At 41.0% G+C, this 17,630-nt stretch overlaps 1 protein-coding gene across 1 annotated transcript in view; it reads left to right on the plus strand.

Moving 5' to 3' along the window:
* LOC141096911 (uncharacterized) overlaps positions 1 to 14,699 on the plus strand; it is a 150,684-nt gene extending 135,985 nt beyond the window's left edge. The window contains exons 25-33 of the mRNA XM_073583821.1: positions 814 to 951; positions 1,522 to 1,707; positions 2,250 to 2,605; positions 2,931 to 3,073; positions 5,734 to 5,961; positions 7,301 to 7,531; positions 8,384 to 8,508; positions 9,494 to 9,808; positions 12,837 to 14,699. Of these exons, the coding sequence (XP_073439922.1) occupies positions 814 to 951; positions 1,522 to 1,707; positions 2,250 to 2,605; positions 2,931 to 3,073; positions 5,734 to 5,961; positions 7,301 to 7,531; positions 8,384 to 8,508; positions 9,494 to 9,808; positions 12,837 to 13,886 (2,772 nt within the window). The 3' untranslated portion in view covers positions 13,887 to 14,699. The remainder of the gene's footprint in view (positions 1 to 813; positions 952 to 1,521; positions 1,708 to 2,249; positions 2,606 to 2,930; positions 3,074 to 5,733; positions 5,962 to 7,300; positions 7,532 to 8,383; positions 8,509 to 9,493; positions 9,809 to 12,836) is intronic.
* The last annotated feature ends 2,931 nt before the right edge of the window (positions 14,700 to 17,630 follow it).

Below are 17,630 nucleotides of genomic sequence, written 5' to 3' on the forward strand. Positions count from 1 at the left end.
ATCCTTCTCCTTCTTTCCTTCCCAGCAGCTCTAGCTCACAGGAGGCTGCTGCATAAACGTCCTCTCTCTGCTTCCCCCTCTGTGGAACTGTACCTGACTTCCTATCACTTCCTATCCCGCTTTCTAGTGCAAACTAAGCTCCACCCACCTCCCAGCACCCTTAATGAACCAAGCAGGGGTCATAGAGGGTGCCCTGCTGTTCTAAGGTTTCCGTGCTGCGTGCAGGTGTTGGAGTCTAGTCAGGTGTCCCCATCTTACCTGGGTAGTGGGGTACCACACCTCAGGAGGAGGTGCAGCACCTCTGCGGCTACAGAACCCTCAGGGGTGACACACACACACACACACACACACGTACGTATATTAAGAATATACACAATGACTTACTATAAGATGGATATGCCATTTGGCTTTCCAGATTCTTCTGCAGACAAAAGAGAAAGGAGTGAGGAGGCAGACAGCAGGTCCATAGTCTGGAGTGCTGTAATTCCTCCCGCCTCTCTGCTCTGCCTAAACCAGAGGTTCTGGCTCCTCTCTGCTACCCCAGATGATTACTGCTGTAGCCACTGTGTACACAGAGCAGCCGGGTAACCAAACAGTTGATTACTGCTATTCTGTGTCTAGCTACTGTAGCAACAATCGCCTGTTGTGGACTGCTGTGTCTACTGTTCTTCTTCTGATCACCACCATCAGCTAAAATAACATGAACAATGGAAAGTTATCAGACTAGAATAAAATAAAGGCTGAAAATGTCTTACATGTAATCCAATGATGTATTTCTTTTCTTTTTTTTTTTTTTTTCTTCTTTCTGTTTAGGTCCAGAGCACCTACACCCTTGTGGTTGAGGTGAGAGATCTAGATGGAGATCTCAGGAATGGCAAAGCTGACACAGCCACTGTTAAAATTAAAGTAAAAGATGTAAATGATCACATTCCGGTACTTGAAAAGGAACAGGTATGTTTAGCCAAAAACTGACAGATTCAACATGACTGTTGTAAAATGGTCACACAGAAAGGTTGTGCACAAACATACATGTTATCTTTCATGTCTTTCTTGTAGAGATGAGTGGATCGATTTAAAGGCCTCCGCTCCAAAGTTCAGGTCAGTGGCAGCTAGACAGAAGGCCAGTAAATCTCTTGCCTTCCGGTGTCACCAGCACGGCTTTTGATTAGCCAGGGCTGATGCATCGTCATCTGTGTAATGTCGCACAGATGGCATCGCTCCAGCCCTAACAAATGAAATGTGTGTCCCGCAAATCGATCCACTCATCTCTACATAGAAGATATATAATTCGGCACAAATTGGTGATGTATGCAGCAGTATGTTACAGTGCTTTAAACATCCAGGCTATGTATTTGGTGTTTATACCAAATCTAAATGGAAACTGTGTGGGACAAAATCACTGTTGTAGTGTGTCTTTTTTGCTTAACGTAGTTCCTGCAAATACTGCTTTTTTTATTTTAAGCTTTAAATGTTGCTATGATCTGCAATTTTGTTTGTTTTTTTATCTATTTTCCAATGTAGTATGAAGGAGATGTTGAAGAAAATGTTGCCAATGTTGAAGTATTGCGTATGAAGGTGTTTGACGATGATGAGGAGTTCACCGATAATTGGCTTGCTGACTTTGAAATAGTGTCAGGAAATGAGGACAACTATTTTGAAATCGTAACAGATCCTCAAACCAATGAAGGCGTGTTGATGCTGGTGAAGGTAATCTAAAGTAACTGAGCATGGAGCAATACAGTTCTTGATTTATATAGAGTTACCATATACATACTGTACTACATAGCAAACCATGGCTAGTAATACTGTTGTTCTTTTAGATGTTTAGTGGAAGCAAATGGACGTGGTGATATTTTCCTGTGTTGGCAAATCTTTACTAGTTAGATGGAAATACAATCATATTCTTCTTGTTTTATTCTTTCCTTTTGGTTAATGAAATATACAAGATCTGAATGGAAGGAGGGAGTAGCTCTTGTAACGAAAGGCTGGCCGTATCCAGTCTAAGTAATCATCTAGCCTTCAAATTGGACAAAGTTACCTACGTGGATACATTATTTTGTTAGTTTTTAACAGAGATTTGTGATCCTGGCTGTATTACTACTAGGCCTGTATGTTTTTCTGCCTCTGGAAGATAGAAAAAAATGTTATGTATCATTGACGGCAAAGATCAGTCTTGTAATACAGGATTATATATTCCTGTTAAGTGATCATTGTTTTTTGTTTCTTTTTCTTTTTCATATATACATTAGGAAGCAGATTATGAAGTTATGCAGTCTGTGAATCTGAATGTCGTCGTTAAAAACAAAGCCGAATATCACAGCTCAATAAAGCATCAAGTCATTGCTGGGGGAGGAGGAGGAGGAGGAGGAGGAGGAGGTGGAGGTGCAGGTGCAGGTGGAGGAGGAGGTGGAGCTGGTGCTGGTGGCGGAGGTGGCGGAAAAGGTGTTCCCATAAAAGTGAGAGTAAAAAATGTTCGTGAGGGTCCAGTTTTCAAGCCCAAGAAGAAAATTCTTTCAATTCCTGAAGGGAAAAATATAGTAAACAAAGTTGTTGGATCCTACCAAGCTTATGATGCAGATACCGGAAAGGTTGCTGATAATGTCAAGTAAGTGACCTAGACAAGCCATAAATTCTGCTACCCAACTCTGTATGACATTCAAGGAATCCGAAAGTGCAGTAGAGCTCCCATTGAGGGACATCTACATGCAAAACAGAGCCAAAATAAGGCCATAAGCATGAACAGTTAGGCTCATAGTCATGGCATATGAATTTTCATACACCTGATATAATATTATATGGGAATCTCTATCTTGTTCAGTAATTAAAGGGATTGTCCAGTACTGTGACATTGATCATCTATCCTGATGTACGATTTGCACAATGATTTTATACATGCTGCTTATGTCCATTTCTATATTGTTTTGCAACAGGTATGCAAAAGAATATGATCCAGATAATTGGTTTATGATTGATCCAACTACAGCTGAGATCAAGCTTATAAAAGAACCTGATCGGGAGTCTGTGTATGTAGTCAACGGCACTTATGTGGCAAAAATTTTGGCCATTAGTGAAGGTAAGTGTCCATATCCACACTTTTTTTTTTTTTTTTTTTTTCCGAACCTCATTGAATGGATTTAGTTGTAATATCACTAAGAGAGTACAGATAATAAATGTTATAATTTGTCAGATTGGTGCACACATAATGATAGATTTGGTGCAGCTCACAGGATACAGTATTTCGCACTATTATCTCTTTGAAACCACTTTATGACTGGGATTAAAAGTCAAATATTTTGTTCAAAAAAAGTGGAAAGAATGTTTTTGTGTCATCTTGGATCCTTTTGCACACTTTTTAAAACTGTGTAAGAAGGTGCAAATGGCGTCAAACACATTCAATATAGGACAACTTTGGCAGAATTTCTTGCTGAATTTTGATGGCTAGTAATTTTCTCTGTCTTGCTGTTTTACATCTTGTTTTTCAATCACATTCGGTGAATGCATTGGTGAAAGTCTCTGTACATATCATCTACTTAATGAGAGCCGATCCTTCTTATTCAATCAGATAATTTTTGGTTGTGAAAAATATCAAGATACATTCACATTTTAATTTTTGTTTTTAGAAACCTAAATAACACAAACACACAAATAGAAAAAACATACAAGTCATTGCAAACCAAATAAGAAAACGGTTCATATTAACATTCATCGTAGATATTCTTATTTGCTTACTACAAACTACGATCAGGGCCGGCCCGAGAGATTACGGCGCCCTAGGCGAAACTATTTTGTTGCGCCCCTACTATTCTTGGCAGTAGATGAAAACTTGGGATATAAATTTAGGAGCAAAATCAACAACAACAACAATGATTAATTAACTCTCCCCTAACTCTTTAATCTTCTGAGAAGTTGTATAGGACAAATATATACAAAGTAATCAATAACACAAAACAAAAACGACCATAGGTAATTAAAATTTTTGTTTCCTTGCCTTTTTTTTTTTTTTAAAAGGATGACACTAAGTCACCGAGATTAATTTGTTTAGCAACTTCAGATTCTATCGAAATTGTTGCCAACCCAACTCTCTTGCGTCATATTTGTCCTTAAATATGTACACTTTTCTTTCCATCCCTAAAACTTTTTGCCTTTTGAAAAGATTTTTTTATAATTTTTTCTATTTTTTCTCTGGCACCCCCTTTGGGTCGGCGCCCTAGGCGGCCGCCTAGTTCACCTATACGTTCGGACCGGCCCTGACTACGATACATACGTGAATACAAATATAAATTAATACCACCTGACTGCTCGTGTATTGCAATAAATTATGGAGAATTATAGCGTTTACCGTATTTTCCGGTGTATAAGACGACCCCCCAACTTTTCCAGTTAAAATAGAAAATTTTCTTAAAAGTCGGGGGTCTTCTTATATGCCGTGTGTCATCTTATATGCCGGGTGCGGGGGAGTGGTCGCCATGACAAAGGGAGGGTGTACGTGGAGTTATCACCCCCCCTTTTACCTCATTGGTGGCAGCAGTGCTGTCTGCGGGTCTCTGTGCTGGGGATCGGCGGCTACTCCATCTGCATTGTGGCGGCTCTGTGCTGGGGGTCGGCGGCGGCTCCTCTTTGGGCAGCGTGGGGGCTCTGTGCTGGGGGGGCGGCTGCGGAGGCTCTCTGTCCAGCGTCGGGGCTCCTCCGACATTTCCCCAAAGCCCGGAGGCCCAGGCAGCTCCATTGCTGCGATGCGGTGGCCTCCGGGAAAATGGCCCCCGGAGCCCGCGCATGCTCAGAATCAGATCTCGTCCCGAGATCTCGGGAGACAAGATCTGAATCTGAGCATGCACGGACTCTAGTGGCCATTTTCAGGGAGGCCACAGCATCGCAGCAATGGAGCTGCCTGGGCCTCCGGGCTTTGGGGAAATGCCGGAGGAGCCCCGACGCTGGACAGAGAGCCTCCGCAGCCGCCCCCCCAGCACAGCGCCCCCACGCTGGACAAAGAGGAGCCGCCGCCAACCCCCAGCAAAGAGCCGCCACAGTGCTGAAGGAGGAGCTGCCACCAATGAGGTAAAAGGGGGATGATAACACCACTTACACCCTCCCTTCTTCATCTGGACCACTCCCCCACTATATGCACTCAGCGTATAAGACGACCCCCGACTTTTAAGAAGATTTTCAGGGTTTAAAAAGTCGTCTTATACGGTACATATAAATATCTAGGACCCTTTTATTTCCCACAACCAAAATCTAACACTTTGGGTATGTGAGCTAGAAGACTTTACAGGTTTATGACAAGGAGATGCACAGCTGGTCTATCATAGTGTTTCCAAGAAGGCTTTCCGATGCAGTCCCCGGAGTAGTTAACCATTGTTCCCATAGCTTTATAATTTTTTTTTTTTTAGGGTGTTTCTTTTAATATATGTTCCCCTTTCCATACATTAGACATTATTTAGTTTTGGATTTCAATTCTTCTACCATTGGGTGAGGGGATTTTTTAATCAGTGCAGTGCTAATAGTTTTCTAGCTTGAAATAGCACTCGGGAGTTGGCTATAGCTGTAGTAGAATCTGAATCCAGCCCCCCTCCAACAGACCAAGTATACAGAGTTTGGGTTTCAATGGTATATGGATTTCGAACACAGGTTTTATCCAGTCAACTGCCCCCTTCCACTACTCTGATCCTTCTCTTTACTTACAAAGGTTGGATGTTTACACCATTATTTTCTAATATATTTTTTTTCTTCCAGATATTCCAGGAAAAACTGCTACTGGAACTATAGCTATAGAGGTGGAAGACGAGAACGACAACTGCCCTATTCTACTAAATCCAGAGCAAACCGTTTGTAACAATGCACCGTTCATCAACTTGACAGCAACTGATCCAGACGGCTTTCCCAATGGCGCTCCACTGAAATTCATGGTTGTAGATGAACCTCCTGGTAATGCTAAGTTGTGGTCAATTGGAAAAACTGATGGTAAGTAAAAGGTTTCTGGACCTTTTTAGTCTTGTTTCTCTAGGACAATATTTAAAGGTATTCTAGTTCTGTAAAGTTTAGAAATTGCAAATTTATTACTAGTTAGCATGCACACTATTGTTGCCAATGCCGCAATCATTCCTTGGTCTTCTTTGCTTACCATTTATATCTGAAAAGGTTTAGCTTTATTTGTAAACCATATCCAAAAGGCTCAGTCATCATTAGACAAAAACTGCTAAACCACTTACTAATAGCATGCTGGTTATTTTTTTCTTAAAGGGTTTGTCCACTACTAGCACAACCCCTTCTCATGCGATCTGTTCCGCCCCGATAAAATAATAAAGCCTTTATTCTCCTCTTCCCCTGTCGGATCCGTTCCCGCGGTGTCGGCAATCGCTGTCCTGGAGCTGTGATGCGGTGGAATGACGTGTGATGCCCAGCACCCAATCGGTGCTGGCGTCACGGTCTCCACCTTCGGGCATACTGAACATGAAGAGTAAGTCTGGAATGAGCTGAAGCCCTGGCTTCCTCCTCATGTTTTGTTTGTCCAAATGCGTAGACAGTGATGCCAGCACTGATTGGGCACCGGCGTCACGTCTCACAACACTGCATCACAGCCCCTGGGAGAGCAAGTGCCGGCATGGAAGGGGAGTATAAGCTTCATTATTTTATCGGGGGGGGGGGGGGGGGGGCGCAAACATTTAGTTTAAGAAGGGCTTGTCCTATTAGTGGACAACCCCTTTTATACTTGCCTAGTTTCACTTAAAAAAATCAAATGGTCGGCACTACTCCATTGTTCCTCATGGCACAATTGTACAACACTTCAATGGGACAATGGTGGACACAGAGCAGTGGTGCTCATTGTTCCAAAGGAGATGCCATGATCAGTTTCAACAATGGAGAATAATCCACGGCACTTGCCCATCTGCTTTTAATCCTTGAAAATCTTGTCTATGGATTTGTGGATTTCAGATAGATTTATTATCCAAGCTTGTTAACCTCTCTCAGGCTTTTTGCCAAAATGTCAGAGGCTTGATACCACTAGAATGCTGTCTGATCAGCTTATCTAAATTGATAGAGCGCAAGAGTGTGGCCAACTCTCTACCGATATCCATCACAAGTTGGGTTCAGGGTTAGACTCATTCTTGGGAATGATAGTGATCCAAACTGGTAAACTCCATTTACTTTTTGACCTGGCTGATTGACATCTCTTCAACATATTTTTGTAACAACCCCTTTAAGTGACAATATTTATGTGCGATGGATGTAAAATGTATCTGCTCTGTATGTACATGTTGTGATCTCTTCTTTGAAATGTATTTTTTTTTTTTTCCCATAGCTGTTAGTGCACAACTGATTCCAAAAAATCTATACGAGGGTCCACACCAAGTTAAAGTTATAATAACTGACAACCAAGGATTAAGTTGCCCAGAAAAACAAGTCCTGACACTGACAGTGTGCACTTGTAGTGACGCCGGTTTTGCATGCAGTGAAAGGATGACTGACAGCTCTGTTGGCCTAGGAGGTGGTGCGATTGCGCTCATGATACTCGGCTGTCTGCTATTACTATGTAAGTATATATTATGCGTCTTTTTGGTGCTAAAATGATGCTTCGTTACACATGTAAAGAATTTGAAGCTAAATGTTACTTGGAGAATTATAGTTGGTTGCGCTGTACTATCATTTTGATTAGTAAGATTAATCATTTTTGGTAACTGGAATACCCCTTTTAGATGGAAGCACTCTATAATTCACCCACTGGATAGTTTATCATTTTTTTATCCCATTTCTGTATCATTCCTGTCTGTTCTACTATGGTTGGGAAAGGTTGAATTGAGCAACCTGTCATCCTTGCACCATAGCATTGATCCACAATACACAATAAATGTAGCAGTGGGGCACATGCATGTCTGGCTCCTACATGCGCCAAATCCTGACCGCAATTGTGTAACCAGGGGAAAATTGATTGATACCATAGCATTCATTCTGAAGATTAGAATTTATTTCCTGTACTTGTCATGCATTCTATGTGTGCATCCCACCACTGGGACCTTTCTGGGGAATGAAGGAATTTTGCAATTTACCTATTATTAAAGATACTCTTTTCTCAAGAATGGGGTTATTTTTAATTCTACAGGTTCTTCTTACAAGCTGTTTGCTATATGTAGGCTTGTAGGTGCTGCTGTGAGTTTGACCAGATTGATGGTGTTCCTGTGCTTCTCCCTTGCCATAGAGGCAAAGCTGCCACCATTAGCAGCATGGGAAAGCACACAGTTTAGTCCAGTGGTCCAACCATGCCAGTTGCCTGACCTGCAATCTTGCTCTCCTGCAAGCAGTCTTTACATGTCCTTCCTTTTCTCAAGAATTCTGTTTAAGCATCATTGGAAAATTAAATTGTTAATATTTATTTATATTTCACCAGTGGTACCACTCTTGTTGCTTTTATGCTCCTGTGGCTCATCAGGAGGAAAGGGATTTCTGGCTGTTGATGGGCCTGAGCAGTCCATGCTTATACACAACAAAGAAGGTCCTGAACCTGTAGATACAGTGAGTATTATTTTATTTCACCATTTACAAGGGCATACATACCATAGATAGAAGCCATAAAACTGCTGTGGTACACAGTCCTGGTTCATTCCTACCAATTGTGGCGACAACCTGTGCACAACTTCCCTCTACGGAGGAATGACATTGTTCCCAAAAAGTGGTGAAGATTGTACCCAAATTTTGCGTAACAGCCAAAGACATGGAAACTGATATCAACTTTTCTGTTTCGAGTGGCTAAACTTTGCGCCATCATGGGGATGTATCTTGATCTATGCTGAGGGACCCTCTATTTTCCATCTATGACAATGTCCATGTTCACTAATCATAATAACTAAGGCTACTTTTACACTTGCGTTTTTTTGTGCTGCGTGCGCAGTGCAAACGCGCATAAAAAACGCATCATGCGTTTTGTATGCCTTTTCTTGTTTTTTGCGCATAGTTTTTGCAAATAACTGCATGCGTTTTTTTGCGCTGACGTGCGCAGGACCATGTGCACGTCAGCGCTCCCATAGACTTTAATGTGTTTTTGGGTGAATTTTGTGCGCATTGCGTGCGCATGCGTGTTTTTTTAGACCGGTCGGACACGCAAAAAATCCAACAGGATGCACTTTGTGTGCCCGGGCGCACACTACAAAAAAAACGCATGCGCATACAAACGCGTACAAACGTATGCCAATGCGCACCCATGTTAAGTATAGGGGAAAAACGCATGCGCAAAAAAACGCAAGTGTGAAACCAGCCTAAGACAAAACAACACTTGATATCTGATTCTTAAATCTGGGCTTGAAAGGCCAATAGCAAGCTCTTCTGTTATGCACCAATGTCAGGCTCTGCTTGCAGAGTAGAATGCTGCTAGCCATCTTTACTGATGCACAAGTTGCCTTTTCCATTTCTTTACTCTTACCATAATGGGCAGTATTGGGGTCTAAACTTATCAAGTCTTATATTTTTCTAAGTTATGCTGACATTTGTATTATTACCTTAGGCTGCACTTCCAGCTATGATTGGAGTAGTTGGTGCTACAGCAGTTGGGGCTGGTGTTGGGGCTGGCATGAGAGAAGCCTATGGCATGCAGTCAATGGAAGGTTATACCAAGGACATTTACCAATCCAGTATGGCAATGGATGGACATTACGAAGAGAACCAGGTTCTTATGAATGGAGAAATGATGAGTGCAGGTGCTGGCATGAAATTGATGAGTGGATATGGCTCGGCGGCTGGAGCTGCAGCTGGATATGGTTATGGCGCCGGGAGTCAGGCAGCTCTGAATGAAGAATTCATTAAAGGATATTTCTATGATGTAAGTAACCAACGCTATTTTACTTCTATAATTAGATAATGCGAAAAAATGCTGATTGCGACAGCCACGAATATGGAGAAAATGTTTATTTTTTTTGGTTAGCCTCACTACGCCACAAGAGGTCAACTCAGTTTCACTTCTCCTAGACACCCAAGCTATTCTGATAATATGCTTTTACTTATGACTATATGTGGTACTATACTGTTATGTTTGTAATTTAAAACTTTTAATTAAGTTTTAGACCAGATGTGGCTCAAAAAAAGCAATTCAAGAGACAATAGTCATGCTTAAATCTGCCATGAAGTCATCACTTTTTTTTTTTTTCTAACTAGGTTTTGACCACCCCGATTTACATGTACTATAAGTCACAAGTCTGTCAAATCTTGAGGTTTTGAGAGTCATTGGTTTTAAAGAAGTCAGTGACTTTCACTTGACAGTGCAGCTTTCCTCACAACCTGACCTGTACTTCTGTCCATACAATGGCTGCTAATGGAGGAGCATGTGACCAGACCTGTGCATCAGCCTCCTCCAGCTTTTCAATGTGAGGGTGTTTTACAATTGGCTTATAGACTGGTCTGGTCACATGTTCCTCCATCTGCAGCTTTATGGACTAAAGTACTAGACTTGTGTTAGGAAAGCTGCACTAACAGGAGAACGTGGCCAAACCCTTTAAATTGATGCAAATCGTGCAATAACAAATGAAGGAGTGAAGGGACTCCATTTATGTGAAGTGTCCTGATGAGCGGCAACTCCAGTTCCTCCTGGTTGGTCACCGATGAGCAGAGAGGAGAGGTCTGGGGAGCCTTCATTGCAGTGACCCCAGAATACTTCACATTAAACCAATGCCCCCTAGACTCTTGCAATTGAAGCTCAAAGAGGACTAAAATGTTTTATTTCCGTGGTAATGTAACTAGCATGACCATCGAGCATGATATATTTCTTAGCTCCAAACTGTCCCGATTCCCTTGGGACAGTCCCAATTCCGGGTCCATATGCGGCTGTCCCGGCCGGGCGGCTTTATTTCCTGTGATCGCGGTCAGATGACAGCAGAATACAAGCAGTCGCACATCACGTTTCACCGGAAGTATTCAAAACTAAAGGAACAAAAAAGCGCAATAGGGTCTTATCTGGGTTATTTCTGAAGAAATAGATTAGAATTTACTCACCCTTTTTAGGAGAGATTCAGGCATGCGGAATCAGTAATCTGCTTGCTGCACGTCCAAAGGTCAGCTCTGTGACCACTTGAAACACCAGATTTCGGAATAAATTCTTGGACTTTAGTGCGCTGCCAGATAAAAGTCATTAATCCAGTTTAAGAGAAGGTTTAATCCATTTTATTTCCCAACGCGTTTCGAAATGTGTACCATTTCTTCCTCAGGGGATGACATCTGAGGAAGAAATGGTACACATTTCGAAACGCGTTGGAAAATAAAATGGATTAAACCTTCTCTTAAACTGGATTTGTGACTTTTATCTGGCAGCGCACTAAAGTCCAAGAATTTATTCCGAAATCTGGTGTTTCACCGGAAGTGACGTGCTGTAACCTGACCGCCAGAAATGACTGCTGACCTCATTTCCGGCGGTCAGCTTATAGCACGTCCTGATGTCATTCGGGACTCCGCGGGAGGACAGAACCGGTGGCGGCAGCGGCGCATAGAGTGCTCCATACAGTACCCGGCTCTCACTCTAACAGATCATGATCCCAGATCCTGCCTGTCTCTCTGTCTCACATGCTGCCGCTCCATGCGCGGCGTATGGAGCGGCAGCATGTGAGAGAGACAGGCAGGATCTGGGATCATGATCTGTTAGCGTGAGAGCCGGGTAACTGTATGGAGCGCTCACCTGACAGTCCACCGGGGGAGGGATTGTTTACAGCCAGAGTGACGCAGGCAGCCGGTGCGGCTGACTGATGAGCAGGTCCGATCACAGGCGCCTCACATTATCATCAGATCCTGCAGAGATGACAGCTGAGGACAGGCATAGGAAAGATCAGATCCTGCAGAGATGACAGCTGAGCTTCAACTGTCATCTCTGCAGGGTCTGATCTCCTATTCCTGTCTTCAGACCCTGCAGAGATGACAGCTGAGGACAGGAATAGGAAAGATCAGATCCTGCAGAGATGACAGCTGGGGACAGGAATAGGGAGATCAGCCCCTGCAGAGATGACAGCTGAGGACAGGAATAGGAGATCAGATCCTGCAGAGATGGCAGCTGAGGACAGGAATAGGAAAGATCATATCCTGCAGAGACCCAGCAGTGCTAAATGGGTGTGGTTGGGGTGTTGATATGGGTGTGACTACTGAATGGGTGTAGTTAGGGGTGTGGCCTAAAATTTGCTATGTGCACCCGCATCCTTTGTCCCGCTTTCCCGTCTTCAAAAGTTGGGAGGTATGTATATTTACTCCTTAACTGCTGACTGTGGTAGGTGGCTTTGTCCCCTCAGAATTCTTTCTCTTTCCTAATATACCTCTTATACATTTTATGGCATATGCTAGGATTTTACCATAACATTATAGAGTTGGAGTTCAACCTTTTAGGGCATCATAAATCACAAGAATGATCCATAACTCTTTGGTCTTTTCCCTACACACAAACTCTGCTGTCCGCAGGTAAAATTGTGACGATGCTGATAAACCATTACGGATTTATACACCTTTAGGTATTTAACACATTTTTTGTAGCACATTTTTTTTTCCTGGAGTCAAAATCTGCTCTCTTGGCCATAAAAAAAAATCTGTATTCAAAAACCTGTGTCATGTCCCCTTGGTAAAGACCATAAAAATCTGTGCTAAGTAGAAATGCCCATATCTATGAAACCATATGGTAGATTAAAAAAAAAAAATCATAAGCCGAATACTCAGGAGCATTATGGGAATAAAATAAGAGCAAAAATTGTCCACGTTTGACCTAATAATACATCATCTTTAATGCTGTTATACAGGGCTTATGGTGTTTCTTTTCTATGATCTTAAATCCTCCATACATTGTTACTATAGTTAACCGTCCTTTGCTCTTTATCCTTTTATAGAAAGTGTTGGGGTGTGCTGATGAAGACTTTGCCCAGACAGCAAAGGATAGTATTCTTATCTACTCACAGGAAGGAACTGGCTCAATTTCTGGATCAGTAGGCTGCTGCAGTTTAATTGAAAGTGAATTTGAAGATCACTACCTGGATGACTTGGGAATGAAGTTCAAGGTCCTGGCTGACATTTGTCAAGGTGTGCAGATTTCACAGTCTGAATCCTACGAGGCGTATAACCAAGGTGCCATCGAGTCTGAAATCATCACAGATATCCATGCAGTTCAGAATGAAGAGACTGTAGAACACCACCAGGCTATGGACAATTCTTATGTATCATCAGAAGCCCTGGTTTCTAGGTTCGAACCTGAAAGCGTAGTTAGAGAGAATGTGGTGATTGAGGAGTCTCGTATGCCTTCTAGATATGTACAAGAGCCAGTTATGCGCGGTAATATACTTGTGACGGAAAAATCGTACACCACTGCCCCCGCAATAGTTCTTGAGCCGATACGTCAACAAAATGTATTGGTGACTGAGAGGATCATTCGTCCTGCCACCAGTATTCATAATTTGGTAGACTCTTCAGAGGGAGAAAATGTGATGGTAACAGAGAGGATGATCAAGTCTGACAAAGGCTTTTCTGGCTACATGACTGAGCCTCACGATTCCCAGTACATGCTAGTAACAGAGCGGCTTCTTGCTCCTAGCTCTAATTTAAATGCCTCCTTAACGATCCCGGATGTGACCATGGGGCAAAATGTAGTAGTGACCGAGAGGCATTTTACTCCTATAAATGCTATTAATGGGAGCGCAGTGACTGAGAGGCATTTTACTCCTATAACAGCTATTAATGGGAGCGCAATGATTCCAGTAGAGGTGTCGGGGGGAAAAAACCTAGCAAGTGAAAGTGTCTCAATCCTAAATGGTGGGTTGCAGGGACAAACACACTTTAAACAAGGAGGTTATATGGTGGAGGAGATACACCCAGCCGGTAATAATGTAGAGCAGTCATCAAGCAGGATGACAAAATACAGCACTGTACAGTATTCACGTTCTTAATTAGAAGTTTTTTTTTTTCTCCTGTGACATTAATTTTGTTGTAAATGACTAAATGTTTATGAAAAATTTTAAATATTAAAATAGTTTAAAGACTTAAGGAAAGTACAATCCATCCTTATACTTTGAAATCACCCTTAAAATGAGTCTAAAGAAGGAGCTGGAGTGAGGAGTTAAAATAAAATCTAGGCTTGCTTGAGTTTTCACAAACCTAAAATTTAGAAAAAGTTGATGCCAAAAAATGGTGATAATATTGTGATGTCCTTCCTGTTTGTGACATTTTATGAAAAACTTTTATTCTTTGTGTTAAATGTCCACCTTTGACTGTTTGCACACATTATTGAACGCGTTCCTGGTAGGACAGCGATTTATCATTGACTTTTATTCTACATATTTTTCTCCACTACAACAAACATAATTTAGACTTGCATCTAAAACCGCTGTGAAATAGTTAGAACGCAAAGACATGCCTTGTTATATGTCGTGATGTATAAAGCGGCTGATATGTAAATGGTTTCTTTTATTTTATGTCAACCAACTTATATAGATATTGCATTAAACTGAACAATTTACATTTTTTTTCCTGGGGGGGGGGTAGTCATCATCCTGGATGTTTCACTATGCTAATAAAATTTTTGATTTCTTCTTGTGGTGGTTGGACGAACTTAGAGCTTTCCATGTTTCTATAATTTTTGTTTAGTCCAAGATCTGCCAAACTACAATAGCCATGATTTGACTAGTACTAAAAGGTAAAATAAAGATGGCTTTAGATCAGATTTTTATTAAGTGCTTAGTAAGTAAATGCTTTTTAAGCTAGTTTTGTGTTGACTTGAGTTTACTTCGGAAATATGTAGGCTTTGTATTTTAAAGGGGGTGTAGTGTTTTTGTTTTTTATAATATAGCCTATTTATGTCAAGGGTAATTATACTTTTACCTTTTTCAGAAATGGCTCTATGTATATAATGTACATATATTATCCTGAACTGTCAGTCACTGGAAACTTATTTTTTGGTTGTTTTGAATTTAAACTTTAGTGCTAACTTCTCTGATCTTTTGGAAACGTTTTTAGTTATAAATTTCTAACTAAATTTTATAAATTTTGTAAAAAGAAATATGGGAGGGAGGGATAATAGCTATGTGTGTGTTTTGTAAATGTTTGTTAGAATACCCATACTCCATTGACCAAAACCGAGTAAGTCTCCCATTTCAAAAATTTGCTTTGAAAAGGACTCCTTTTAGAACTGATCACAAACTTGTAGTATGACCGATCAGTTTGATTTGTTTGGTAGATTACACCACAAACTATGCTGAAGGGGTTGTAATGCTGTGCAAATATCAGTCTCCCTTGAAGAATGGGCTTCTCCTTTGCCCAATGGCATGTCAGGGTGGCCTCATTTGTATATATTAATGCACTCCATTCTAGTAGATCACTTAGCAGATACTTAATGGAATTTGTCATGATGATCAACCACCCCAACAAAGCTCTTCGACGGTCATTTAGCTCTTTCAATAATAAACCATAAACCAATCTATACCCTTTTATTTATAAAATACGCTTCTAGATGACTGAAAAATCCATGTATTAATCTATATTGGCTTATCTTTCTATGAGCTAGATGACTATAAAAAGCTGTTCATCATCATGTCAGATTCCCTTTAATGCTGGCCATACCAGCAGATTTTAGTTGATCCTGATAATATTGCCAATTGACATATCTATTTGACTTAGCCAAGTGCTTGGTAACGTCTATGGAGACTGGATGTTTGCCAATCAACTCTGATATCTTAAATAAACCAAAAAACCTGGCGGAGGGGAAACAATCCAATATGATATCTAAGAAGCGCATATCCTACACATTATATCATTGCCAGGCACAATGGATGTGCAAGTATATCGGTCTTCAGTGCCTTCTGGTCTAGTTATTTTGTCAGATTCTCATGAAAGTTGGTTTTTGTGGTTAAGTACAAATTGCTAATTATATAACAGAAAAATCTAAACATATATCCTTTTTGGTCATTATTTCCTCTTTCTTTCTATACTTGAACAGCACTTTTAATTGTTCCAAATTGTTTTTTCCTTGATATTACATTTGTGTGTAATGCTAAAAACATTTTCTATAAGATTTTTACATTTGTCCAATGAGTCTTTTTTGGTAGAGTAGTGTATGTAGTACATTCAATTGACTTTCACTTTTAAAGCATTTTTCTTTAGAAAACATATACATTTGTGTTTTGCTGTTTAGTACATTGCTGGACTTTGAGGCTTATTGTTTATAAGTAATCCTTAAACAGCTTTAAGCTTTGCTTTTATTACAAAGTATTTTAAAATGACTGCATTTTTATGCTTATGTGTAAATTACGATGTTTTGCACTGGTTTTAAATCATTCTCTATTTTTGGTTAACAAATAAACTTTATTAAAAAAAATGTGTCTATATATTACTGATGACAGACACTCTTCATTAAAGAGTACCAATCATCTTTTTTTTTTTCTTCTCTCTCCTTCCATGGAGAAAGCACTGTGGCTAGTTTGGACATGCAATGGACACAGTTAGGGCTTGCTTGCACAAATCAGACAAGTGCAATCCGTAAAAAATTTGGATTACATTTGGACCAATGTTATTCAATGATTCAGTGTTCATCTGTGGGTTTTTTTTTGTTTTTGTTTTTTTTCCCTTTTCTCGGATTGCTGTCAGACTGCTAAAAAAAAAAAAAATCAGTGTGCTACTAGTGGATGCGAATTTAGGATCACAATCGCCAATTCAAGTCAATGGGTGCAAGAATAAAAAGCACGGCACATGGACCATCTCATAGGTAACCTGACACATCATCACCCTGGTACAGTAAATTCACAGGGAGAACCATCAGATTAGAATAGGTATAGAGAAAAGAATAAAAGACAAAAAATGCCATGGGGTCCCTCGTAATTTTGTTAACCAGCTGAGGGAAAGCTGACAGTTGGGGGCTGATTATAGTCTGGGAAGGGGGTAATAAACATGGAGCTTCCCAAGCTATTAACGCCTTAGGCCTCTTTCACACATCAGTTTTTTGCCTTCAGGCGCGATCCGGCTTTTTTTGGAAAAAACGGATCCGGCAAAATGCAATGCCGGATCCGGTTTTTCCCCATTGACTTGCATTAGCGCCGGATCGTGCCGGATGGCATTGCGTTTCATCCGTTTTTTGCCGGATCCGGCAACTTGTCTCATTCCGGCGTCTTGAAAAAACGTCTACTGTAACGTTTTTTGTCTCCGGCGAAAAAGCCGGAAGCGCCGGATCCGGCGCTTCCAGCTTTTTGCTACAATGAAAGTCTATGGGCGCCGGAATGCGCCGGATCCAGAAAAAGACGGATCCAGCAACCGGATCCGTTTTTTTTAAGTCTGCGCATGCTCAGATCCAATTGGCCAGCCGCCAGGAACAGAGACGGATCCAGCAAAAAAACGGATCCGTTTCTACAGTTCTCCAAAATTTATGCCGGATCCGTTTTTTCTAAAAAAAGCCGGATCCTGCCTGACGGCAAAAAACTGATGTGTGAAAGTAGCCTTAGCGACAGAGCCAGTTTGCAGCTTAATGACCAGGCCAATTTTTACAATTCTGACCACTGTCCCTTTATGAGGTTATAACTCTGGAACGCTTTAATGGATCCTGCTGATTCTGAGATTGTTTTTTTCGTGACATATTGTACTTCATGTTAGTGGTAAAATTTCTTTGATAAGTCTTGTGTTTATTTATGAAAAAAACAGAAATATGG

This window comes from Dendrobates tinctorius, unplaced genomic scaffold (assembly GCF_039654945.1).
Source record: "Dendrobates tinctorius isolate UK_male_01 unplaced genomic scaffold, ASM3965494v1 ptg000081l, whole genome shotgun sequence".
Taxonomy (NCBI): domain Eukaryota; kingdom Metazoa; phylum Chordata; class Amphibia; order Anura; family Dendrobatidae; genus Dendrobates; species Dendrobates tinctorius.